Below are 27,770 nucleotides of genomic sequence, written 5' to 3'. Positions count from 1 at the left end.
CTGAGGGTGATAACATTCTACTTTGTGTTTTTAAAAAAAAAAAAAAATTATAGATCATTTTCTTAGACAAATGTCAAGAGAATTTTCTAAAAAGCTACTTCAAAAGCCTGCCAGATAACCACATTCATGTAATTCCTTTACAATATATACATATTCGCTCTTTGTCCTAAGCCTGACATGCTTAAATCCTTCTCCGTTAATGTTTTCACATTCACGGTTATGAATGAAATACAAATCGCATACTGTACATGACATATTTTCAATTCAAAATGGTGAATTTCGCCAAATGGTGAATAGTTGTACACTTGGAAATTACTGTTGGTCTATAGCTACAACATTTCAATCATAAAACAGTGGTCAAATATTGTATGTTTAGTTAGATACTTACATCTCACATGACACAAACACTCTTAACCTGAACTGTTTGCTGATGCGCAGCGCTGGAATAATCCACGAGGTTCCTCACTTATGAGCAAGTGAACCAATAACTGCCCACATTTATACATCAACGCTCTGATGACCGACTGTGTGAACTATGCTAGTGTGTGGAGGTTAGCCTATCATAACAGAGTAGAGGTCTGCACGGGCCTTAAAATGAAACCCGAACCTGACCCATACTCGATACCTCGTGGCCAGACCCTACCCGGCTCGAACGATACCGTCAGATTTTAAGCCCAAACCCAACCCGATTCCGAAATCACTCACTGTCAATAGGCTGTCTTTTATGTAAGCATATAGGCAACATTAGTATAGTATTGAAGCAGTAAACATATACAATTTTAACAAGACACGGCAGTCGCTCAGTACACTAGAGCACAAAGGGAAAAAAAATGTCTTACCATTTATGTGCTGAACATTTGCTTGGTGCCGAACATTCTGGAATAAAATGAAACAATGCAACAGTCCCCTCTATGCAGCCTGAACTTGTTTAGAATGTTGAATCTTTGTGACACCTGCGCTAAAAACAATCCTGATGCAGTGCAAAGAATGGAACGTGCCTTGACAGGTGTCTTGACATGCATTTTTGAAAATTTGTTGAAAGTTCTTTTTAACTTGGCACGGTGTTTAAAATGTGCCGGTCCTGCGCGAGACACTGAAGAAACAGCAAGACGTGTGCAAAAGTCAAAGACATTCATCCAGAATGTGTTTACATTGGAAAAAAATGGGGAAACAGAACTGACGTGTGCAAAAACATGTGATCGATGTGAACGGACCCTAATGTTTATTACCACAAATTATAATTTTGATTTGTCACTCGTTTATTTACAAAAAAGTAAAAACTGCAGTTTAAATGAGGCACTTACAATGAAAGTGAATAGGGCCAATCCGTAAAAAAAAAAACTCACTGTTTCAAAAGTGTAGCCACAAGGCGTAAACATTGTACATGTACATGATTTTAGTGTGTTAAATTTACAGCATTTACCATATTATAGGGATAAGCTGCATTACATCATCATGAAAACGAGGTTGTAATCTTGGATAAAACTTTACACAGTTAAGGTTAGTCAGCGATTTTATTATGTTAAGGTAGAGTCTGTATTTTATTGTTTTTGGACTGGCCCCATGCACTTCTATTGTAAGTGCCTTTAATTTACTTGCTTTAAGTGCCATTCACTTTCATTGTAAGTGCAATTATTGCTTTTTTTTATTTTTTGCTTTTTTTTTTTATAAAGAAGGACTAGTCAGAATTATTTTTGCGATAATCGACATCATGCCACAAATGCTGCCGATTGAGATTAACTTGCATTGACCCTGTAATATTAATTTGAAAGTTCAATAGCAAAAAACAGCCTTTTTAAAGGTGTGCTTAATATGAAAAGAAAACTTTAAGTAAGCAAGATAGGATCCAAACAGATTTCACAAAAACTCCATACACTTGCAGATGTAGGGTGTTTGGGAATCCTGTTTGGGAACAGTCATTATGTTTGCAAATTCGCAGTTTGATTCCACAATGGTGAAGAGTGGATGGAAAGTGGTCATGTTAAACTAAATTCTGACGGTTTATAGTAAAAGATACCTTGACTAACATTATAAGTGGAAGTTTAGAATGTGGTTTCTTTAATATGCACCGATGTGCTTTGTCCACACACACTATTATCTGTAAAACAGCTGCTCTCCTTTCAAAGCAACAATTACTGAACTCTCAGATCTACTGTAACGAGTGCCTGACAACCTTAGGAGTGAGCAGTGATAGATGTGTGTGTGTGTGTGTGTGTGTGTGTGTGTGTGTGTGTGTGTGTGTGTGTGTGTGTGTGTGTGTGTGTATGTTTGTTGGTGATGGTAATGTTATTAAGAGGTCTGTTTAAGGGGATCTGACTTCATTATGAAGATTTTACATGCATCATTTACTGATCATTCTCCCCAGATGTATGTGCCATATTTCTCTGAGGCTCATCATTATTTTGATATCAACTCATCCGAGGAGATATAAAGAGATTGAGAAAGAGGCAGACGGGGTCACATTAGGTATTTATTCTTTAGATCAGTTCCACTGTATTCACGATCTGTGTCTTAACCACACAACCTTATCCTTAGCCCTTAATGAAAACTTTTTGTATTTTTAGGATCACAAAATACTTTATTTATAAATCATTTTTCATTGGAAGACATCCACAAATGTAGGTTTTATCAGATTAGGCTCACTTCATTTTGTCCCTAAAGTATAGTGTGTGTGTGTGTGTGTGTGTGTGTGTGTGTGTGTGTGTGTGTGTGTGTGTGTGTGTGTGTGTGTGTGTGAGTTAATTAAGCTTGATTAATGGTGTGTGTTTTCACTCTTGTGATATCTACGACAACACAAAGCAGCGTTCAGCCATGTAGGCTCAACGATCACTTACCGACACACTCCCTCATCAATCACACACACACTCAGAGTTGTGTGCAGCCTCAGCTTCGTCAAGCTCCACAAATACTGAATAAGTGTTTATGTGATCACATGTGATGGGTCCCCTCTTAGTAACACATACTGTCATCAATCACAGAGACACACACACACATATAAACATATAGGCTCAGGCCCACATACTTGCATACACTTCTAGCCCAAACAATTAGACTACTGTACCATCTGTCTTTTCCTCGCTATTTTTCTGTTTTTTCTTTCATCTCTCATTCTCTTTTCAGCATACATTTCATTACCGTAGATCATCCCTTTTCATCCTTCATTGCCCTTTTGGCCATTTTACTGACATCATATCTCTTGTTCTATCTTTCTTTTTCTTTCTTTCCTTCCTATCAATTCTACTCCTTCTTTCTCATTTTCTCTCCCTTTCCTCTCCGCTTTTATTTCTCTTTTATGTGGAGTTGCCGTAGGCGTCATGGCTGGCCGCTGTGGGTCACCAGAGGGAATTCTGGGAGCTGAGGTTCCAGTCATCCATTACCCCGCTTGTTTCTCACTCTGGCAGCCCTGCGACAGGGTTCTATTAAGAGCTCTTACACACACACACACACACTCATGCATTTGATCAGCGCTTAGATTACACTCTGAAAGCACTAGACACACACATCACACTGTGTCGCAGGCTGCAGCCTCAGGGTTCATATGCACATGGAATGACATACAATATTCCACTGGAGTTTTCCTCATGCATGTAAGCATGTATTTATATGTGAGAGTGTTTGTTCAGGTGCGCAGGATATTCATTTATGCTGACCCTGACCAAAGCAGGGCTTCAGAGAAAGAGAGAAGGAGCGAGAGAGGGAATATAAGTGTTATAAGAGTAATTATAAAGTTTCCTGTTTGCTAAAATGTGACTTGACATCTTAAAGACAACATGAAATCAAAATTGACTCTTAATTTCTTGATTAATAAATGAATGTCTTATTGTGCATGATTCCTCAGTGCAGGCTATTCTGAAGAAAAAAAATGCAATACAGATTTTTATTTTCTGCTGAGTAATCAAGCCTGTGTGGGCTGGGAAAAAAATGCATAATATTTGTTAACTATGATAAATTCATTAGTGTTAATAATTATTTGTGATATTATTCATATCAATTATAAACACATAAATAAATATATAAATTTAAACATAAATAATTATTAATTAATTATTGAAAATAATTAGTATTATTCACGTTCATATTAACTATTAACAAATAAATATAAACAAATATTTCAGTAAAATAAATATATATATATAAATATAAATAATTATTCATTATAGTCAACAATTATTATTAGTAATGTTATCAATAGTAATTAATGTTATAGTTTTAGTAATCATTATTATTAATAATAAATTATAATATTCCCAATAATATCATAACCTAGCATGTTGATAGCCAATCAAATCCTTATGGATAAAATCAAGTCCTGCCCTATAATATTTTCCACTGTATATTCAATTTCACTCTGAAGTATATCATATTACAGAATTTAAAAGTGCTGCGGATGCTGCTTCATGATGTCTTTTAAGTGTTTACTGTTTACGCATTGACTTACTGAACTTTATTGTGCAGTGAACTCTCAGTCCCTCTGTTGAGTTGCTACTTCTCTAGCCTTCTTCTAATAGAAACCTATAAATACAAACACACTAGCTATCAAATCTGCACTCACACACACACACGTATCCTACAAATACAAGATAGAGATACTTATATACAATATTTTTCTTAATTTATCCCTTTGAACAAACAACACCTGGTCTTAAAGCCTGCGATGAACTTTAAAGCTCTGTACAGCTGCGGCATACATCATAAACCTGCGACCATAAGTACATCATAAACATGAGTCAGTCCTCACACAACTGCCAGTGCAGTATGGCTCAGCCAAACACATACTGCGTTATAAACCTCTGGTTCATCTTTATTATGACATCATAAAGATGAACCCTAGATCAAAATCTGTTTCCCTTATTTTTTCCATGGACAAGAAAGAAAGAAAGAAAGAAAAGTTTAAACTAGTTTTTTAACAAAACTTTGAGTTCAGAAAGCAGCAACACAACACCTACTTTAAAAATAAGACAAATAAACAGAAACAAATAAAAAGGCATAGAGTAGAAGACCAAGAGAAAGAAAAATAGCAAATGAGACAGATTAAGAGTCAGAATACTTGAGGGAGAACCAAGGAAAAAGGGGGACTTGAGAAAGTGAAAAGATGAGGAAGATGGAGAGAAGGAAAGAGTGGGACTGTTGAAAGTGAGATGATAGTGCTCCTGTCAAACTAACAGATATTTAGTGCAAGCTCATCTATTGAGCCGACGCTCTGTGTACACACTCTCTGCATCTTTATTATGAATAACTTTTAGTCTTTCATAAATAGTCGGAGGGAAAGAATTACTCAGAGATAGAGGAGTGAATAGAGAGATGGAAATAGGGAGAGGGGAGTTCAGCAGTCTTGGTATATGACTATCTGATTTACGTTTTGACAGATTCAGGCTTTTGGGGTGAAGGGAAGCTTAACACCAGGAAATTTATGGATATTTCTGAGATATTTTTAGAGGCATGTACATTTTGGCTGGTGGTAGGTGCTGTAGTTTTGGCATTTCCTTGGAAATTGGAAGTTGATTTTGTTCTAATAAACATCTGAAGACTATAGAATCGAAATGTTGACATTTGGGTGGTAATGAGTAGCCTTGTGATTTAAAAAATTGTTCCATAGGGCCTGGGTAGCTCAGCGAGTAAAGACGCTGACTACCACCCTTGGAGTTGCAAGTTCAAATCCAGGGCATGCTGAGTGACTCCAGCCAGGTCTCCTAAGCAACCAAATTGGCCGGTTGCTAGGGAGGGTAGAGTCATATGGGGTAACCTCCTCGTGGTCACTATAATGAGTGGTTCTCGCTCTCGGTGGGGTGTGTGGTGAGTTGTGCGTGGATGCCGTGGAGAATAGTGTACAGCCTACATCTGCAGTAACTTGCTCAACAAGCCATGTGATAAGATGTGCAAATTGACGGTCTCAGATGCAGAGGCAACTGAGATTTGTCCTCTGCCACCCAGATTGAGGCAAGTCACTATGCCACCATGAGGACTTAGAGTGAATTGGAAATTGGACATTCCAAACTGGGGAGAGAGAAAAATTATTGTTAAATTTTTTTTAAAAGTAATGTAACTGAATGTTTTTCATGGCATTTGGTTCTGTTTATAATTTTAATCTTCATTTTTTTAATTTAGTTAAGTATATAAAACCTATTTAACATAAACTCATGAAAACTCGTAATAATTCGTACGAGACGTCGAAATTGTAAGATATCGTACTGCTTGGCTCGTATGAAAAGGTTCAACTTTTATTCTTATAGAGACCAACAAATCAACAAACAGAATTTCAAATCAATATAAAACTGGCATCAAAGTTTAGCTTGCCACCTAACCAAAACTTTATTTTAAGAACAAGGTTCGATGTGTTGTGCATTCTGAGATGCTGTTCTGCTCAATACACTTGTACAGAGCGGTTATCTGAGTTAACGTAGTTTTCCATCAGCTAGAAGCAGTCTGGCCATTCTCCATTGACCTCTCTCATCAACAAGGCGCTTCCATCCGCAGAACTGTCATTTACTGGATGTTTTTGTTTTTGGTACCATTCTGAGTAAACTCTAGAGACTGTTGTTAGTGAAAATCCCAGGAGATCAGCAGTTACAGTATTACTCAAACCACCCATCTGGCACCAACAATCATGATACTGTGAAGTTGGAATTGGAACCAGAATTGTTAAATTCCTTATAATTCCCATCCCTAGTGTTGAGAATAAAGTAACCGTGATTGGTTGTATAAGCTCAAAAACATGGCCAGCAGGGCACTTCCTTAAATGTATACAAATACACCATTTTAGAAGTGGAATCTTTAAGGATGGCTGAGTGTGTAAGTGTGTGTTAATGAGAAGAGAATGTGCGTGTAATCAGTAGCTGTTTCCTGTCTCTCCGTCTGCTGGGCCCCCCTCTCTCTTCAGCTTTTGTTTCAAACTCCGTTTACTGACAACTTTTGGGAAACTACCGTTTTTGGTGGGGTCAGTGTGTTTGTATGTGTGTTTGTGTGTGCCAGTGTCTGCATTGATAAACTGATTGATATTTCATGGGCATACAGATGTTCTTCATCCAAAGAGATCTTGTGCATGAGTGAAGGAGAGTGAGAGAGCAATGTAGTGAGAAAGAGAGAGAGAAATGTATCAATGTTAGTTTATGTAAGGAGAGTGTGTTTATATAGAGTTCTGAGATGCTCGTTGAAGCACAGATGAATCAGAACAGCTTCTTGCATAAGGATATCATCTTGGTGAGGACTAGATGACTCAAAGCGCTGGAAGGCTTTATCCATTTCATTCATCCACTAAGAGAGAGGGATGGAGAGAAAGAGAAGAGGAAAGGCATTCTGAGTAATGCAGAGAATGATATGAAAGATGGATGAAGAGTTATGCCAAGAGAAAAGATGGTGGGCAGATGGAAGAGTGAAATATTGGGGCGATAGAGAGATGCAGAGCGAAATAAAAAGAGGGAGAGAGGGATAGAGAGATGATAAAAAGAGGGAGAGAGGGATAGAGAGATGATCTAGTCATATTCCAGGAGTGTTCTATCAGCCCAAACTCACAATAAGCATCAATCCACCTGTACCTGTGTGTGTGTGTGTGTGTGTTCTTGCCTCTCACCATTGTCTTTCTTCCTCACACACACACACACACATACACACAAATGATTGATCACTGAATCAGTCTCTCCAACATTCAGCCATAAAAGCTATAACTGGCCCTCATAAAAGCAGATTTATCAGGCCAGGCCTGCACGGTTCCACACGCCACCCAAAAGTGTGTGACACCTCTATGATTGGGCTGGAATTGAATAAACCTGCACTATTGACGCCCATGTCTGACAAGTTAATCAACTCCTAGTACACAAACACACACACAAAAGCTCTAAGTCACGAGAACAGGGTTTGATCCTTCAAATTTAAAAGAATATTCTTGGTTCAATACAGTTAAACATAATCAACAGCATTTTTGGCATAACGTTAATTACCACAAAACATTTTTCTAAATAATGCAAAAATCTGGGTTACCGTGAAGCACTTACAATGGAAGAGAGTGGAGCTAATATACACTGCCACAACACTAAAACCAGGTGAAGTGGACAGGTGAAGTGGATAACATTGATTATTTTGTTGCAATGGCACTTGTCAAGGGGTGGGATATATTTGGCAGCATTTGAAAAGTAAGTTCTTGAATCTCATGTGTTGGAAGAATGAAAAATGGGCAAGTGTATGGATCTAAGCGACTTTGACAAGAGCCAAATTGTGATGGCTGGACGACTGGGTCAGACCATCTCCAAAACGGCAGGTCTTGTGGGGTGTTCCCGGTATGCAGTGGTTAGTACCTACCAAAGGTGGTCTAAGGAAGGACAAACGGTGAACCGGCGACAGGGGCACCCAAGGCTCATTGATGCGTGTGGGGACTGGGTCAGACTGGGTCAGACCATCTCCAAAACGGCAGGTCTTGTGGGGTGTTCCCGGTATGCAGTGGTTAGTACCTACCAAAGGTGGTCTAAGGAAGGACAAACGGTGAACCGGCGACATGGGCACCCAAGGCTCATTGATGCATGTGGGGAGCGAAGGTTAGCCTGTCTGGTCCAATCCCACAGAAGAGCTACTGTAGCACAAATTGCTGAAAAAACTTAATGCTGGCTATGATAGAAAGGTGTCAGAACACACAGTGCATCGCAGCTTGCTGCGTATGGGGCTGTTTAGCCGCAGACCAGTCAGAGTGTCCATGATGACCCCTGTCCACCACCGAAAGCACCTATGATGGGCACGTGAGCATCAGAACTGGTCCAAGGAGCAATGGAAGAAGGTGGCCTGGTCTGATGAATCATGTTTTCTTTTAGATCAAGTGGACGGCTGGGTGCGTGTGCGCCATCTCTGTGGAAGAGATGGCAGCAGGATGCACTACTGGAAGAAGGCAGGTCGGTAGAGGCAGTGTGATGCTCTGGACAATGTTCTGCTGGGAAACCTTGGGTCCTGGCATTCATTTGGATGTTACTTTGACATATACCACCTACCTAAAGATTGTTGCAGACCATATACACCCCTTCATGGCATTGGTATTCCCTGATGGCAGTGGCCTCTTTCAGCAGGATAATGCGCCCTGCCAAACTGCAACAAATTTTCAGGAATGATTTGAGGAACATGACAAAGAGTTCAAGGTGTTGATTTGGCCTCCAAATTCCAAAGATCTCAATCCAATTGAGCATCTATGGGATGTGCTGGACCAACAAGTTCGATCCATGGAGGCCCCACCTCGCAACTTACAGGACTTTAAGGATCTGCTGCTAACGTCTTGGTGCCAGATACCACAGGACACCTTCAGAGGTCTTGTGGAGTCCATGCCTTGACGGGTCAGAGCTGTTTTGGTGGCAAGAGGAGGACCTACACGATATTAGGTAGGTGGTTTTAATTTTGCGGATGATCGGTGTATACAGTAATTGTTAAAATACTCGCTGTTTCAAAACTGTAGCCATAAGATGTTAACAAAATGCGTATTAACAAGATTTTAGTGAGATAAAATTGATTTCTGTCTGTAAACGTTAAAATACAAAACGTTACAAAAACGATGATTTAAACAACTTTAAAGCTCAATGAATACACAACTTTTAACAGAAAAATTAATATAAGTGCTTTTATAAAATTATAAGCTTCACATTTCTGGCTTTTAAACCCTCCAAAAATTGGCCCCGTTCAGTTCCATTGTAAGTGCTTCACTGTAACCTCGATTTTTGCTTTTTTTTTTTAAGAAAAGGAAGGACAATTCAAATTCAATTTTTTTTTTTTTGGTAATCAACATTATGATTTGTTTGGCTGCAGTGCACAAAGTTGCAGCACTTTGGTATCTTCCTCCAAGCACTTCAAGCTGGGTTAAATATAAACCATCTCTAACTAAGTCCACTTTGAAACTACTGAAAACCAGTGAAGCTCTAAATAGGAGTAACCAAATCTTACTGCTACAAGTTAATTAGGCCAAGTTGTCTTTTTTATCCCCTTTGAAATGTTGCATTCAGTTAGTTCTGCTTGCAATTAAACTATGGGTGTCCATTTCCTTTAAATGTTCCTTAGATAAACTCTCAAACATAGCCTTCGGAAAAGTCCTCAATAAAAGTTGCCCATGCGAAAAAGCCTATAGGATTCCAATCAAAAAAAGATCACAGGCTTGGAGAGGAAATTGGTGGACGTCTTTTTTCTATGGCCTACAATAAGCATCACTGCCAAGTGAAGGGAAATCAAAGAACATAACATTACAATAATAGGCTATGATTTACATGATCTGTACATTATCTTTAATCCTGTTTGGCTTTTTGAAATATTGAAATTCCATTTCAAGATTGATGAACGACAACATAATTTAAACAGATTCTGTTGTATTTGAAAATCTTTTCACACTCATGATTTGTTGCTTTGTTTGACTTGTCTTGCAATTAAAAAGGTGTGAACACATTATGGTGGCAGTCCAAAATGGGTCTATGCACGAGCTGGCGTGTACAGCCTGTGCGCCTGCTAGCCATCAAGCCTTGCGCGTTTCACACATAAGTAACACGTGTGTGCCTCCGAAACACCTGCATCTGCATCGAGTTTCCAAATGGACTGGTGTTTGGAGAGCGGGGGGATCAGCCTTTTAAACGCTTTTTTTTTCTCCTCTAATGACATCAGTTTAAAGGGTGGCATTGAAAAGAATGCACTAAGTGCCTCTTACATGCGTGATTATTAAAACATAGACCCGACTGTTTTAATGGGCAGCATTTCTCCACAGACATTTCATTTCCCGCCCGGTTTAAGACACCAAGCAACAGGGCTTGGCCTGTGGATGTAATGAGCCTTCTTTGTGGTATCTAATTTCCCATTACGATAAAGGTGTGTGTGTCTAAGTGTGTGTGTATTTCTTCCCTCTTCCGGCAAGCACACCAGATAGGTGATATCTCTCAAATATTAAATATTAGCCTTTAAATTGGACATGGCGTGTGGGAAAGCTTGCTGTTACCTCTCAAGTCCATCACACATTAAAAGCCCTCAGACAGCTCAATAAATGTAATGAATGTTCAACACCCCCACCTCAGATCTTAGGTGGTATGTTCTATTGCATTCAACCAACATTAAAATGGTCGTTTAAAGATGATATCAGCGAGCTTTTAATAAGCAATTTGCTCTCCCGACAGAGTCTTAACAACATGCTCTAATTACCCCCACAAGCCCTAAACAGAGGAGACGTGTGTGTTACTGTGGTAAAAGAAAGTCTGCGACAGACTGTTTAAGTTTCCAGCGTGTCCCGTTGCGTTTTAGGTGCGCTCCGCATCTCCCGCCTCAGCTAATTTATGTTTTAAAAACATTACCTCTGACACCGCTGTGGACTTTATCGCACCCTGTGGCCGGCATACAGTGCGGGCTGTGTGTATGTGGAAGTATCTGTGATTACCACAGCCCTGTATCGTCCTCCTGGCCATCATAAACCCCCCTCTTTCCTGCTCCAAAGGTGGCACATTCCAACGGCCAGCTGTGTGCCGTGCGGTGCCTGAGTGCACACTTCAGGAGAGAGACTTCTCAACCCCGAAATCAGCAGTGTGAATACAAGTCCAGCACTTCCCACCTATGTTTTTAAAAAAACGCATCCCCCTGTGGCCCCTAAGTCTCACAGTTTGAATAGCGCATTGTACTGCAGACTACTGGTTCTGTTTTAGCCGGGGCTGTGTTATTGCGCCCGAGTCACGTCTTGTCATTCCCGCTGTCAAAGCAATTAACTTCATGTTAGCCAGGAAACACAATCTATCTGTTTCACACCCGACGGTCTGGCACAACGGGTACTTACACTTACACTAATGCATTGCACATCCAAAACATAAACCATGCTTGTATGATCCTACTGAGAAGCCCACAATTACTTTTTGGGTTGTTAATGATTACTCAGATGAATTGTTTGATGTTTCAAACTGTATTCATCTAGTGATAGTCATGAATTAAAGATTAAACAATCTGATGCATAAGTGGTGCATATCAGGGGCAGTTCTAGGATTTTAAGTTCCTTTAAGTTTTAAGCTCAGCCCCCAATGAGATTATGAGATGGGCACATTTCTTGTACTTCACATCATTGCATAGATAGTGTTTTGTTTTTAAAACTTCTAGCCAGCTACCCAGCTAATATTCATTCAGAATATTGTCTTTTTCTCTAATAAGCTCTATAAAGTTATAAAAAAATATCCGAAACCATTTGAAGAATATAGACAAAACATTTGGGAGTTGTCATCAATGTAATCATTCCTTTTTTGTTTTCATTTATTTGTTCTTTATTAGATTTCAAAAGGGTGATGGGGTGGGGGTGGCTGAGATTAAGTATAACACAGACTTGTAAAATTGGAACTTATTCTTACGAGATGGCGAAACCGTATGAAAACGTACGATTTTGAGACCAACCAATCACATATGCTTCCCTTGCTTCTAAACCCCGATATTACCTTTCTTCTGTGGTATTTTCCAATTAAAATCATGGTAAGGGGTTCAACTTTATGGTTAGGTTTAGGAATGGATTTTGGGTTAGGGGTTAAAATGAGGAAAAAACGTGCGAAAGCGCGTTTAAAACCCTGATGCTTCTCTTTCTTCCGTCGTATTATTATGGATATGTTTAGCGGTAAGGAGTTGGACTTTATTGTTAATTTCAGGTTTGCATCAAAATCTGTTTTGTGTACCACAGAAGAAAGAAAATATGGGGATTTACAATGAGACAAGGGAAGCGTATTTGATTGGTTGATATAAAAGTCTTACGTTTCCGTATGACCCAACTTGTAAGATTTCTTACGATTGCGCTATTTTAGGACTTTTCATTAGATTGGGTTGGATGAAATTAATAAATAGGGATATAAATGAAATATATTAAATAAACAGGGTCTAGCTATGCCTATGGCGCATATCATATCTAAATAACTAATTTTATGTCATCTGTGATGTTTGTTTTTTTGTTTCAAACAGTTGTTCTTCAAATTTAAAAAGTAGTCTAAATTATTCAGCTTGTAGATGGAAGTTTTGGGAACTTGGCCAGTTTTGTTTTCACTTGGCTGTTTCCAGACTGTGCGTGTGAGTGTGTGTGTGTGTGTGTGTGTGGATGAAACATAGGCCCCTCGTCGCGCAGGCAGGCCCCGGGGCCCACAGGGGACACGACGGTTGAGACTGCACATACGGGGAGCCAAGATGATGGGGTACTAATTCACCAAAACACAGAGGACTCAGTCCTGAAACAGATGGCAAAAACTTTTTCTCAGTCTCACTCTCTCTTTCTCTCTGTGACCCTGGCAAATGAAAATAATCTTAAATAATTAGAAATGAGCCTGTCTGGTCCTCGGGTGAGGGGGTAAACACAGCGTAGGCGCGGCATACTAAGCCAGGGCACCTCGGAGAAGGGGGCTGGGGGCGCACTGACCCTGTCCACATAAAGCTGTGATTTATTGCACTCAGGGCCCAGCAGCGGGGATGCAGTACCTCTCTAGGAGAACCAAATTACTGAGGTGGAGATTAACACGCGCACTACGGGCCTGCTTCCAGATCTGAGGATATTTTTATTTACATTTTTCCACTTTCATTTCCTCTCATCCCTTTTAATGGTAATTGGTAGTGTTAGGAAAAGAGAGCTCTCAAAAACCCTCAAAAGTTTTTATTTGGGGTTACAGATGGAGAAGAGTGGACGTTTTGTGTACCATACATATAAAAATGGACACAAGCACGCACACAAAATATGTTTAATGTGAAAGCATACTGAATTTTATTGACAAAGATGCACTTGCAACAGGTTGTACACTCAGAAATTGTAATCTTGATATTATTTGTTTGTTTATTTATTGTTGTTTGTATGCATTATTTGAATTTTGTTGCAAAGGAGAAATAAAAAAAAATTTAAAAAAAAGTATCAGTGCACCCATTTTGCAAAATGCTGTTGATTGTGATGTTTTTCTTGTTATATTAAATATTAGTGTATGAACATTTGTAAAGCTAGATCTAGCCATGTTTAAACACAATATATAAGCTACAAAAGCTATATAGCTTTTATTATTAGATTTTCAAGATATTAGAGTCAAACAAAAGATGACTAAATTTTAAGGAGTCTCAGCCCCGGGCTCTAAATTGGTTGGTTGGAGCAGTTTTAAATGAGTTTTGGTTGAGCCCATTGATTGAGTGGCCCTGCACTTTAAATTAATAGCTGGTTTGTGGAGAAGTCCAGCGTCTGCAGGGAGGCGCGGTGCAAGCTTAATGCAGCTTTTCGCTCCTGTCAATGGGAGGTCTATCTCGATGAATGGTTGAACTATTTCATGTGGCTTTGGCTGCGATATTTTCCTTTTTCTCCACCCCCCACCCCCCTCTTTCCCGTTAGGATGTGCTGGAATGCATCTCGTACACCGTGTTTCCATTAGAGCGCGGCACCAGCACCGAGAGGAGACTGCGGGGAGCAGCTCCTTCCCGGCGTCAGTTTCTCGCCCATCTGGGATTCCCCTCCGTAGAACTTTTAACTTAACAGCTTAATGCGTGCAGTCTAGAGCAAGTCCACTGCAAATAAACAAATCCAGCCTCGCAGCGCTCAGACAACAGCGAGCTGCAGCACTTTCTGCCTGCCAATGTATTAAGACTTGAAGGGGAAAAAAAGGGCAAATGCATTGGCTGCATCTTGTGCTAGAATGCAAATTCACAGAAATGTTGTTTCTACTTCAATTTAGCGATACTAGATACAGATTTAAAGAAATATTCCGGGTTCAATACAAGTTAAGCCAAAATCTGGGTTCCAGTGAGCCACTTACAATGGAAGTGAATGGAGGACAATCCGTAAATGTTAAACTACTTACTGTTTCAAACGTATAGTCACAAGACGTAAACAAAAATGCATGTTAACATGATTTTATTGTGATAAAATCGCTTACTAACCTTCTCTGTGTAAAGTTATAGCCAATTTTACAACTTCGTTGCCATGACGATTTAATGTCAGCAAACCCTAAAATGACTGTAAAAAGGATGATTTAAACAAATGTGTAGCTCAAATAATACATATGTTTTAACATAAGAATGAATGTAAGTGCTTTTATAATTAATTCATTTTTTTTAATTATCACACATATACAGTGAAATGCTTTTTTTCTCACAGTCAGAGCTCAGGGTCAGTCATGATATGGTGCCTCTGGAGCAGAGAGGGTCAAGTGCTTTGCTTAGGGGCCCAACAGTGGCATCTTGGTTGTGCTGGTGCTTGAACCCCCAACCTTCTAAGCAGTCACTCAGAGCCTTAACTGCTGAGCCACTGCCCCTCGTATAAAACTTGCAAGCTTCACGTTTTTGCCTTTAAACCCTCCTTTCACTTCCATTGTTAGTGCCTCACTGGAACTCAGATTTGTGCTTTTTTTTTTTTAAAGAAAAGGAGGGAGGAGTCAAATGAATTTTTGTGGTAATCACCATTAATCTCGATTGATCTTAACTTGTACTGAACCAGGAATATTTCTTTTAAGTGTTCCCAAACAAACAAATAAATAAAATACAAGCCTGACAGAACTTTAAAGCGCCTTTAAAAAATACAAATAAAAACAGAGCATTGTTTTTTTTTGTTTGTTTTTTTTTTCGTCAAAACAGAAAGCTTGTTTTGTTTATTTATTAATGAATTTCTTTTTATTATTTGCTTTTCAAAGCGTCCATAAACGAAAATAAAACGACAAACAGTAAAGCCCTGCTTTGAACAGTCAAAACATGCTTTTTTAATGTTGTATTTTATTCAAATCTTTAAAGCAATCAGCTGTAACATGTCGTTTAAATAAACAAAAAAGTGATGTAAATTATAAAGCTTTTATGTAATAAATTCATTATAGGGTCGAATCAAATTCAGTTTTATTAGATTCAGTCCTGGTTAAGCGTTGAGCGTTGCATTATAGGTCGTTCGGGCGATTTTCTATTTGAAGGCAATACAACTGAATCTTTCATGTTCCATCTAGCAATTTGACTCCTAATGTGTATGATGTTGTGTGCTGCAATTTCGCTGCCGTGAAAAGAAATGACTCTCCGTCTCGGTAGCTCCACAGCTGCGCGCTTGACTGATGCGCTTCCCTCCAGAGAGGCAGTAAGAGGCGGGTATTTCTCTCAAAATAATACAGTCTCTCGACTCGAAGTAAATATCCACGAATATATCGAATTAAGCATATGTGCCCGTTCAAATTCCGCCTGCAGGTTTTTTTTATGCATACGGCATTAAATAACGTGTCAGTAATTCAAAACTGCAACTTCATTCTTGAAGAAAGTTGCACGTTTTCCTTCCTTTTTATAAACTCGGCTCAGTACGCCATCTATTGAGAGAGGCGTGAACTGACACTTCACGAGTTGCCCCTGTCCTGTGGCTCTCTCTGTCTTACCCTGTGTTACCCCTGACTCGGTACAGATACCACCGGCTATCGCTTCCACCTTTTGAGAAAAATTCAGCCGAGGAGCCTCTATCACCAGCCTCCATCAGACCCCGGCGAGGCCAGGCAATCACTTTCCCAGATTACTTGTATTTAATACACAATGCATCATAAACCAAATCCCTCATCCTGACAGGGAGAAAATAGAACAGCTCATAGCTTGAGCTTTCCCAATTTATGGCTAAATTAAAAAGATTTTCAACAATGGACAAGTCGAGGAATGGCAGGAAATCGATGCGCGGCAGACCGGGATCTCTTTGCGGTTCTCAAGGAGCGCGGGTGTGTGGGAATCTCTGGCGAGGGCCGCCGTATTTAATGCACATGATTTTTCCTGTCCTTCCTCCGCTTTTGCCCTGCGATTTCATTAAACAATGGACATTATCTAGACCTTGAGTTCAATGTCAAAGATAGGCCAGGGAGGCATATTCGTCTTCATGAGACATATTAGAGTCCCGTCACTGGACTGCGCTTCTAACATGCACTGGACGCTATTATAAAGTAGTTAACTTGATTTTCAAATGTAAAGCAAACACAAAATGAATACTAAAACAATCTTTGAATTTCACGTCAATGAAAGAATGTAGCTAGTGTCTTAAACACTTAAAATGTGTGATTCGTTTAAAAACTAGGCTGTTTTGGAGATGTTGGTCAGCACAGAAATTGTACAATTATTATATATTTCCCTATCCAAAAATAACACTTAGTTAGAGTACTGAAGTGCACAGTTTTATTTGAAATAAAGTATGTTTGTGTATGTTTTTGTGGAGAGCTGATAGACTGAAGATGTGCCCTGGAGTCATGGGTTCGTGAATTGTGGCTTGGAGCAGGTGTATTGTGCGTTGAAAAAAATAAAAATAAAAATAAAATAAAAAAAAAACAATTATCTTATTTAAAAGACTCTAATTTTAAGTATCCCTATTGTGTTTAATAAAGCTAAAAAAAATAATTATTCGAACAATAACGCGTAGCCTAATTGACTTTCAAAGGTAGTAATCTCAAAGAGTTGCACTTTCACTTGCTCTTGACTTGCACGAGTCTCACTCGTTTCTCTCGCGTTCTTCATAGAAAGCGGGGAGGAGGGAAAAACCGCCACTGATTTCGTGATTGCTGGATGGCTTCATCAAAGCGGGGGAATTCGGGCAGCGTGCTTGGCTGTAGTGCATCCACTAGAAGCCCCGTCCCGACCTCGCGCTGACCTCGCCTCTCCCACCGAGCGCTTCTGTCACTTTAAAATTGACCATGGGGGAGCCTCGCGCAACTTCCGAACTGTGGACAAGAGAGACAGGTCCCCCCTCCTCCTCAGCTCATCTCCCTCGCATGGGACAGCACGGGACAAGAGAGGATCCACTTTAACGGGACAGACAGCGGCTCTCACACAGACAGAGACACTCCTACACGCTCAGATCACATGTAAATAGGTGGACGATCTTTGCCATCCCTCTTTACTTTATTCATACACTTTCTTTCACAATCCGAAGAGCGACAGTGAATAAAACGAAAAGATTGTAATCGTTGCGTAGTGAACAGACCGATACCTGGGGACTTTTTAACCGCATGATTCGTGGAAGAAGAGGCTGAAGTTGGACGAAGTTTTTTTTTTTTTTTTTTTGGTTTTGTTTTTTTTTTTTTTTTTCGCGGGGAAATTTAGCGTGTCGTCCACTTGATAAGAGCAAAGCGAGAAGAGAGAGGCGGCGAAATCCCAAAGCATTTGTCAAATGTTTTTTTTTTTTTTTTTTTTTCAGCAAGAGATACGGGATACATTGGCAAAACACAACAAACAGAGCGGTCGCGTATGAGCGTCATTCGCGGCTCTTGTGAATTTTTGCGCGTTTTGGTGCCGTTTCATTGATTCACTCTTCCCAGCGAGATCTCCGTGGACTTCTTAAGGTAGGCGGTTTATGTCCTTATATCAACCTTTCTCTCTGACACGCTGCGAATTAATGGTGAAATAAAAGACCATTCATCCTTCACCTTTGAACTTGTTTAATTGTTTTGAAATGAAGGGCTTCGGATCTTTGCTCTGACGCCTAACCCGTAATTGCGGTTCATGTCGCTAATATCTCGAGTTATGTTCGTCTTTAAATTTTGTACTTGCAGTTTTATGCTTAAGTCATGTTTTATCAACTTTTCTTTTTATTTACTTTTAGTTGGAGCGTTTGCGTAAATTTATTTTCTGATACGTTTTATTATAATTGTTTAATAGCTACTAAATATTTCCATTGTTTTGCGAGTGAAACATATTTTGGTTCTTAATTACACAATATACACAATAAAACCTAAAAGAATTACAGTTGACAATTTTTTTATTTTTAAGAGTTTAATTGGTAATAAAACCAATATTTTTATTTTTTATTTTCTGTGACAAAACAACATTGGTAACAATAGCTACTGTACATTTCCAGACAATTAAAATACACTTTTACTACATAGCCTGTGTATTTTGTGATTTTTAGTTTTTAATTAATTGTACATTAATTCTTTGTTCTCGGGTTTTTATTTTATTTTTTATTATTATTTATTTATTTTTATTTATTTATTATTTTATTTTATTTTTTTAGAGGTCTTCTTAATATTTACTCCGATTTTTTAAGTGTCTGAAGTGCAGTAAAACATGTGAAAGGATCAGTGTTGTCGGAGTGTTTGGGAAGGGGTGGGGGATGAGTATGTGTTCGCTTGATTTACTTCACCTTTGACTACATAAACCCACGCACTGAATATTGGATAAAGGTTTAGATTTCAATTATGATGCAAATGTTAACTTATCCCGTTATTTTTTCTTTCTCTTGATTAACAATTTGTCCGTTTCCGCATCGCGGAAAAAGCAAAAGAGAGAAAGTTTGCGGTCATTGTGATAGTTTTGAAGGATAAATCTTCTTTGTTTCGTGATTTTTGGCAAAAAAAAAAAAAAAATGTAGAAAAGTGCAGAATGTTATACTGGGTTGAATTAGATATATATATATATATATATATATTATTTTTTTTTATTTTTATTTTTATTTTATTTTTTTTTTGTATTTAAGCAATTCTGCTTTACTAGTAAGTAGACATAAAATGATTTTATTAAAAAAAAAATTTTTGGCATGCAACTATAATTTAGATCATTTTTATGAATTTTATTTATTTGCATATAAATAAAATGAAAAATCTTTAAATATTATGACTTGAATTTTTGCTCAGCAATTAATTTACCACAGGGTTTGAAAATACTAATATATACAAAATATTGGTGTAATATTATCTAGACATTATTTTGGTTACTCCACAAAAGAGTACTCCCTCAAATTCCTTAAATATACAGATATTTTTAATCACTATAATGATGTGTGATACTTACAGCATGAACAGAATTCAGTGAGCTGAGCCCCTAGATGATGTTTTAGATGTTATGTTTGTTTCACTTGTGACTTTCACTTGAAGAGCACAAAGTAAAGGTGAAGAGTCTGTGAAAGAGGGAGAGAAGTGAATTGTGCAAGGAAGATGTTGTCAAAGCGTGTGTAAGTGTCTGGGATAGAGAAAGTGTGTGTGTGTGAGAGAGAGAGAGAGAGAGAGAGAGAGAGAGAGAGAGAGAAACTTGTCTGTATAACCTTTTTCTAGGTCTCAGTGGGTGGCATGAGATTTTAGTCATTGCACAATAATCTGTAAAAGTTTAAGATCAAAGACTGATCTCTCTCTCTCTCTCTCTCTCTCTCTCTCTCTCTCTCTCTCTCTCTCTCTCTCTCTCTCTCTCTCTCTCTCTCTCTCTCTCTCTCTCAGGAGGAGCAGACAGGTTTGGATGGGCGTGTGTTTGATAGCAGAAGCTGGCTAAGGCACGTCCAGATCTCTCCATTCACCCACAAACACAACCTCACAGCCTGCCAGATACATGAGCAGGTATGTGGAGAACACACACACACACACATACACACACACACACATACACATGTTGGTGCAGCTATCATTATGAGGACTCTCCATAGACATAATTATTCTTATACTGTATGAACTATAGATTCTGTCCCCTAAACCTAACCCTACCCCTAAACCTAACCTTCACAAAACACTTTCAGCATTTTTACATTTTCAATAAAACATAGTTTAGTACGTTTTTTAAGCGATTTGAATTATGGGGACACTAGAAATGTCCTCATAAACCACATTTATAGCATAATACACTTGTAATTACCAGTTTGTAACCTAAAAAAAGTCCTCATAAACCACTTAAACCTGCCCACACAACACACACACACACACACACACACAGAGCACCTGCATGGCCAATATAATGAAGTATTTCTGCTATCTTTAATAGCAGATTCCTTCTACATTCTCATTCTATGTGTGTGTTTGAGTGTCACTGTGTTTTTGTGTTGTGGTCTTTTGTATCTTGGCTGCAGCGTGAAGGACCACAGGCCAGGATCACACACACACACCCACATGCACGCTTTCGGTCAAGCATGATGATAATCATTCATTTTGTATCTGTGCACTCGGATATGAGGAACAACAAATTCCTGAATCCTTATGGTGTGAAAGACAGTGAAAAGGAGCCTCTCCAGCAGAGAGAAAGACTAAGAGATAGAGAGAATGAGTCACATCCATAATTTCACAATTTTTATTCACGACACAAACTTTTATGTTTAGCGTTTTTTTATTGGCTACTTTTTATCTTCTTCTTTAAAATGACTTTTTAATAATGTAAACATTAGAAACTAATTCATTTTAATACTGGCTTAAAAGCTTTATGTTCAAATTTGAGGAGGAAGAAGAGAGGAACAGTGCGGCACTGTAGTGAATGAGTACTGAGTGTAGTCGAGTTGGATTGAGATAAACTGGATTGAATTAAATTTCATGGGGGTGTGTTGAGTTTGGCCAGATTAAATTCAGTTGGATCAAATTGAGTTGAACTGGAATAAAAGAAGATGGAGAAAAAAGAGTTCAAGGAATATTCCGGGTTCAATACAAGGTAAGCTCAATCGACAGCATTTGTGTCATAATATTGATTACTACAAAAAATCATTTTGACTTGTCCCTCCTTTTCTTAAATTACTTTAAATTCAGTTGCTGGTTTGAAGTGAGTTCAGTTGTTCTGAGTGCGTCTGGATTAAATTTAGATAAGTGGAGTTAAGTATAGTTGGGCTAGGTTTTAACTTTCTTACATTCAAATATGTTGAAGATATTGCATTTTTCTGGACATTCAAATTGCACAATATATTCTTCAGTGAACTCAGTCATTATAAAATCAACTTAGCATTTGCATATCTGCAGATAACAAAGACTTCTTGAAGCACCAGTCAGGCTTTTCAAATGTAATGACGTATGCTGAGAATGCATTCAAATGTTAAACAGGCCAATTGTATGTATATTCAACATTGAAACATGATATGAATCCAATAGAGGAATTAAAACTCTTCTCATTTTAGTTCACAATTCAAGAATGCTGATAGAGCAGGACAGTGTGATGCTGGGGGGTCTAGGTTTTCTAAATATTTTACTTTTCTAGAGGTTTACATAAAGACAAACAAGAAGAGAGAGAGGAAGAGGACCAGTCCAGACACAGCGTTATGATATGGGCCATAATTGTTAAACTATGACACCTTGTCATAACAAAGAGTTAGGCATAGAGTTTATGGCTTCCGGCAACCCACATGTTTTTATAATCACGTTGCACCTCCTTATAGTGGTAAAACAGAGAGCGATAGTTACAAAAGATTGACCATTATCAGTTTTTAGAAAGAATTGAGAATTTTGGTTGCGTGGAGGTAAAGGAATGTGCTGCTCTTTTTTAATCCCCCTCTTTTCCCATTTCTAGCACTTAAGAATTAACAGAGAAAATGGCAGATGGTTACGATCAAAGGCAACACAGAACATTAATATTGTTCATGGACATAATTCGAGGTTGCTTTTTTAACGCTTACGTTTTCTTAGTCAAGGTCTTACCTAAAACAATTAGCCAAAAAAAACAACAACAAAAAAAACAATTTGGAGAACACTTTTTGATTGACCACTACAGAGAACTGTTGGATTTGTCATGCACAAAGCTCAAAGTGTATCTTGCTATTTAACGCTTAAATTGTCTAAGTTAAGGTCTTACCTTGAAGCGAAAAAAAAAATAAAAAATTGCTGGATGGATTTTGATAAACCTTGACAAAGAACATTTAGATTCACCATACACACAAGTCAAAATCAATGTTGCTATTAAACACTTACATATTCTTCTTTAAGGTGTTACCTATAGTTATATTATTTTAATAAAATGTATTTTAAATCATTTGAAGTCATCTTGAGGAACCCCAGGAAATTACCCTCCTGGTCGAGAACCACTGACCTAGAAATATTACGCCAAAAAAAAATGGTGGATGTTTTGCTCAGAACGTTAAGACTGGTTGTGCACACAGCTCGGAGTCGATGTTGCTATTTAACATTTAAATATTCTTAGTTCAGGTGTTACCTAGAACACTGAAAGAAAAAATGGCAGACAGAGTCGGACTGACTGTGGCACTTAGAATGCGTAGATTCATCATTCGATTATCACTTCTTGTCGCTCGTCACTTTTTCAGTGTAACTTCATAAATTGTGTAGGACCTTATCCTGTGTGTGTTTCTGTGTGTGTGAGGAAGGGAAAGGGGGATTTTAGTGTAAGGCGTTGGTCGATGTGAGAGTGTTTTTTATTTTTATAGTGCTGAACGAAGGATCTAATGGACCTGTTTATCAGAACATCAGTTGACTAACATCCGTTTCTCATAGACACTTACACAATAGAGCCGAGCTCTGTAAGTATGTGTGTGTTTGGTGCTTGTATGAAGTGACCTCTCTTCTTGGAACACAAGAGAGAGGAAAATCTTACGCGGTTTGCTTCAGTAGCCGTTGAACTCAAGGTAACAGTCTTCTTATGCTCTTCTCAGTGCCCTCAAAGTCAAGTGCAAATGCTCATGGGCATGCTTGTGTGTGTTTTAGTGTTTGACTCACATAAAAGTCTTAGAGCGATAAGCCCTGATAATAAACATTTAAGGATTTGTCCTCTATGACTTAGTATGAATCATATTTATTCTTTATTTGTGTTGAAGTTTAGGTACAGGGAAGGCGTAGTTTATTGGCACACTCTCTCTCTCTCTCTCTCTCTGTGTGTGTGTGTGTGTGTTTGTGTAAGACTCAATTGACTTTATTTTCTGTTATTAAAAGCCACCGCAATTTACAAGTTTGCAACCTTCGCTTATTAGTTGACCTATATAGCCAGACACCCCAACCCACACACACACAAATGTTTACCTACAGTAGCTATCTAAATTAGGACCATAGACATCTATTGTTTTTTATATGAAGTTAATTATAACTAGATATGGAAAGTTTACCAAGAAAACACTTTGTAGTCGGCTTGACAAAGCCTTGTCTAAAGGTTTAAACTAGTTTCAAAAGTTTGATAGTTATCCACACATTATAGTAAGACAAACAGCTACTTTAGTTAGCTAGCTATAGTCAGACAAACTGATAGATAGATAGATAGATAGATAGATAGATAGATAGATAGAAAAATAAAGAAAAAATGGAGAGAGAGAGAGAGAGAGAGAGCAACTTAAAGCAGATCAAAGGCCTTGATTGTGTTTGTTTACATTTGAATTTTTTAACAATTCGTTTAAATAATCGTGGCTCGTTTAAACATTCTGTCAATAGTCGCATTCACACATACACACTTTTCCAGAAAATTACATACAATTTCCAATTTAGAGGTCATGTGTGAGCACAACCCTTTTAAAAATACTGGTAAATTTTACTCTGGCAATTTCCCTTAATGAGAAGTTGTATCATAAATTTCCATACTGATTTTATGTGTGAACAGCACATTTACCAGTAAAGGCAACCCAACGATTTTCCTGTAATTTACCTGGTTGCATGTGTGAACGGGGCTAATGTATGTCTGTGGGATTTTTCTGAGTTTTGATCACCTGCTGTGTGAAGTCAGATCAGTTAGAAAAATAAACAATAAGTCAGAACAGTCTGAAGGTCTGTGCCAAACTTGAACTTCTGGGGTCAAAGTATCACTTAGTAAACTTACACAGAACAGGTCTTTTCCAAAACCTAGTGAGCAACACTTAAAAGGAATATTCTGGGTTCAATACAAGTTAAGCTCATTCGACAGCATTTGTGAAATAATATTAATTACCACAAAAATGTATTTTGACTTGCCCCTCCTTTTCTTTAAAAAAAAGCACAAATCTGGCTTCCAATGAGGCACACAATGGAAGTGAATGGGGTGTTAAAATACTCACTGTTTCAAAAGTATAGGCATAAACAATATGCGTGAAATCATGATTTTAGTTAATATAAAGATAAATTTTGATTATAAATATACTAATAATCCATTTAATATTGAAAAGATCTATAAAAAATTGTTTACTATGATAGAAGACTATTATACCCAAAATGTGAGTGTGCTATGTGTATTTAGGCTCATCGTGTCATTCCTCTCACATCACCTGTATTGAGATCCGTTGCTAGCAATAAGGATCCTGCCATAGAAGACAGCTGCCTATGTAGGCAGGAAACCGCGAGGCAGCTCCCAAAGTTTTGTAACAGACCCATTGTAATACTCTTTTTGATAACTTTCTGTTGTGGTTACCACTCAAAAATCCTTCTTGTAAATAAGCATTCATTCTCTCAACCAATGTGGAGGATTTTCCATCTCTTTGTATACACGTTTATGTATGTGTGCAACCAAACACACGCTTCTTTAGTGTCTGAAAAGACTTGCAGGTTGGCACTCAACTTTGGCACTGAAGAACCAGGCCACGGCCTAGGATATGTTGCCAGGAGTGATGCCCATTAAACTCCGCTGATCTCTGGGCTTGGCTGGCTCGCTGCATCCCTGGCCAACAAGTTGTATGAGTGTGTGTTCCCGTATCATTCACCCCATGGCCCCTCACACCACGTTTGAACAGCTCTGCCTTTGTCTCATACTCACAATATTATTGTGACCCTTGGCTCTCTGTCGTTGTGTTTGTATGAGAGAGAGACGGCCAGTTGTGACATTTCAAGTAAAAGATATCAGAGATCTGCAGGAAGGCACCAAAACCAGCCGTTAGAGTGTTTGTGTGTTTGAGACTCTGTTCTCATGTCTTCAGGGTTCTCTTAGTTCCCTGTATTCTGCTTTTAAACAATAGAGCGGGACTTTGTCCCTCTGTGTCCCCCATGGCCTGCTGGGTTTTTTTAAACATACATACACACACACACACACACACACACACACACACACACTTGACCACGGTGTTTCCCAGAGGTCTCCTCCACCTTAATATGCCTGTATCATTTTATCTGGATTGTGTGTGTATGTATGTGTCTGTCTGATTGTGTGACATCTCTAATAAGAATGTTCAAATGTCACCACCAGTCTGAACAGGAAGCAAGCCATCTAATGCCTTCAAGGCTTGCCAAAAATAACACCATCCATGACTGTTTCTCCTACTACCTATTGTGTTCACACAGGAAGTGTGTGTGTGTGTGTGTGTGTGTGTCAAACAGATTGGTCTCCTTTTGGATTCTTTAACATCGTCTCTCAAACACACACACATTCACCCGAGCTCAGGTTCCCATCATTGTTTGTCCATCAAAATGTGTTGTCCTTTAAAATTGTCATTTATTTATTTATTTCTGAATCCACATCCTCGTAAAAATACAGACATTTATGCCATTTGGAAAAGCCTCTGTGTAAATACAAATAAATATGACACTAAAATAAGATCTATTTGGTATTATCATAAGGTAGAGGTTTAAAGTTTGAGTTTGATTGTTGTTTTAAACCACATATGAATATGTCCTCACTGTGTCCAGTTAAAAAGAGTTCATTTAAAAAAATTACTTTTATTTTTTTATTTTATTTTTTTGCGTTCTGTTCCATTCCTTTCCATTAGTTGTGCTCCACCTAGCTGTTTTTGAACATTAGGACATGTCCTGTGTGAACACCCCCAAATTCTGCCCAAATATTTTTGAGCACTGTTACTGCCCCAGACTGTTTATTGTTTCTGCCCCAACTCTAACCAATTGGATGGCAAAGTACCATCCAATGAGCCATTGTAACTAACCACAAATTTAAAACAAATGAAATTGAAAAAGTTGTTGAAAAGTCACACAATTATTGTGTTTTCATGATTAGTCATTTCTGAGCACACAAATACTTGGGTACCTAGTATTTCTCTACTGGACACACAAATACACACACTATGTGGTTTAACTAAACATTTTGTAGTCTCTTTCTTCTTGTTATAGCTAATTTAAATATCCTGTGCCTATGTGTGGTTGTGTTTATGCAGTATTTTGTTACTGTATTTTGTTGTCTTTCTGTAGATCTTTTACCGAGTGGTTCGAGAGGTTCAGCCGGGTGAAGAACTCTTACTGTTCATGAAGGCTGAGGAGTTTTCATGCGAGACCATGGCTCCAGACATACACGGTCAGTTCCCACACACACTCATACACACACGTGCATTAATATGCTCACTTTTAACTCACCCTTTTATTTGCTGCAGAGGAGCGTCAGTATCGTTGTGAGGATTGTGATCTGAACTTTGAGTCCGGTTCGGAGCTGTTGGACCATCAGAAGCACGCATGCGGTACACCGCCTTCCTCCGGCTTCAAGTTGCCCAAACAGGGTCTGCCCAACATTGGGGATGCCCCTGACGACCCCCTGCATCTACACGCTCTCCCTCTGAACTTACCTCACTCTCCACAGGAGTGTAAGGAGTGTGAGCAGGTCTTTCCTGATGCTCAGAGGTGAGAATACACTCATGGAAGCACACATAAGGCATCGTCCCACTAGCCGACGCATAACATCTCAATCATGGTTGGGGGTGTCACACTTACCAGCTGTTTTTTTTCTGAAAGAATTGCCTGTGATATTTCTTTCTGATTCCCTGTAACACCCAATTTTGGCAATTCTGGCTAACATACAAAAAAAAAAACCACACATTTTATTTGTCCCTTGTCGTAGAAAGTATTTGTTAATTTGTAGCTTGAAAAATATTCACATTTAAAGGAATAGTTCACCCAAAAATGAAAATTCTCTCATCATTAACTCACCCTCATACCATTCTAGATGTGTATGACTTTCTTCTGCTGAACACAAACAAAGATTTTTAGAAGAATATCTCAGCTCTGTTGGTCTATTCGTTGCAAGTGAGTGGTGGACAGAACTTTGAAGCTCCAAAAAGGACATTAAGGCAGCATAAAATTAATCCATATGACTCCAGTGGTTAAATCCACGACTTCTGAAGCGATACGATAGGTGTGGTTGAGAAACAAATCAATATTTAAGTCCTTTTTAACCATAAATTCTCCTCCCTGCCCAGCAGGTGGTGATATGCAGGAAGAATGCAAATTACCAAAAAAAAAGAAGAATTTGAAAGTTAAAGTGGACATTTATAGTAAAAAAAGGACTTAAAT

At 38.5% G+C, this 27,770-nt stretch overlaps 1 protein-coding gene across 1 annotated transcript in view; it reads left to right on the top strand.

Annotated features, from left to right (window-relative positions):
* The window catches only part of LOC127422432 (MDS1 and EVI1 complex locus protein EVI1-A-like), a 218,961-nt gene that overhangs the window by 165,293 nt on the left and 25,898 nt on the right, over window positions 1-27,770 (top strand). The window contains exons 3-5 of the mRNA XM_051665947.1: window positions 20,118-20,234; window positions 26,679-26,781; window positions 26,858-27,101. Coding sequence (XP_051521907.1) covers window positions 20,118-20,234; window positions 26,679-26,781; window positions 26,858-27,101 — 464 coding nt within the window. The remainder of the gene's footprint in view (window positions 1-20,117; window positions 20,235-26,678; window positions 26,782-26,857; window positions 27,102-27,770) is intronic.

The sequence above is a fragment of the Myxocyprinus asiaticus genome, chromosome 31 (assembly GCF_019703515.2).
Source record: "Myxocyprinus asiaticus isolate MX2 ecotype Aquarium Trade chromosome 31, UBuf_Myxa_2, whole genome shotgun sequence".
NCBI classification, from domain to species: domain Eukaryota; kingdom Metazoa; phylum Chordata; class Actinopteri; order Cypriniformes; family Catostomidae; genus Myxocyprinus; species Myxocyprinus asiaticus.
This window is presented reverse-complemented; position numbering and strand designations above follow the sequence as displayed.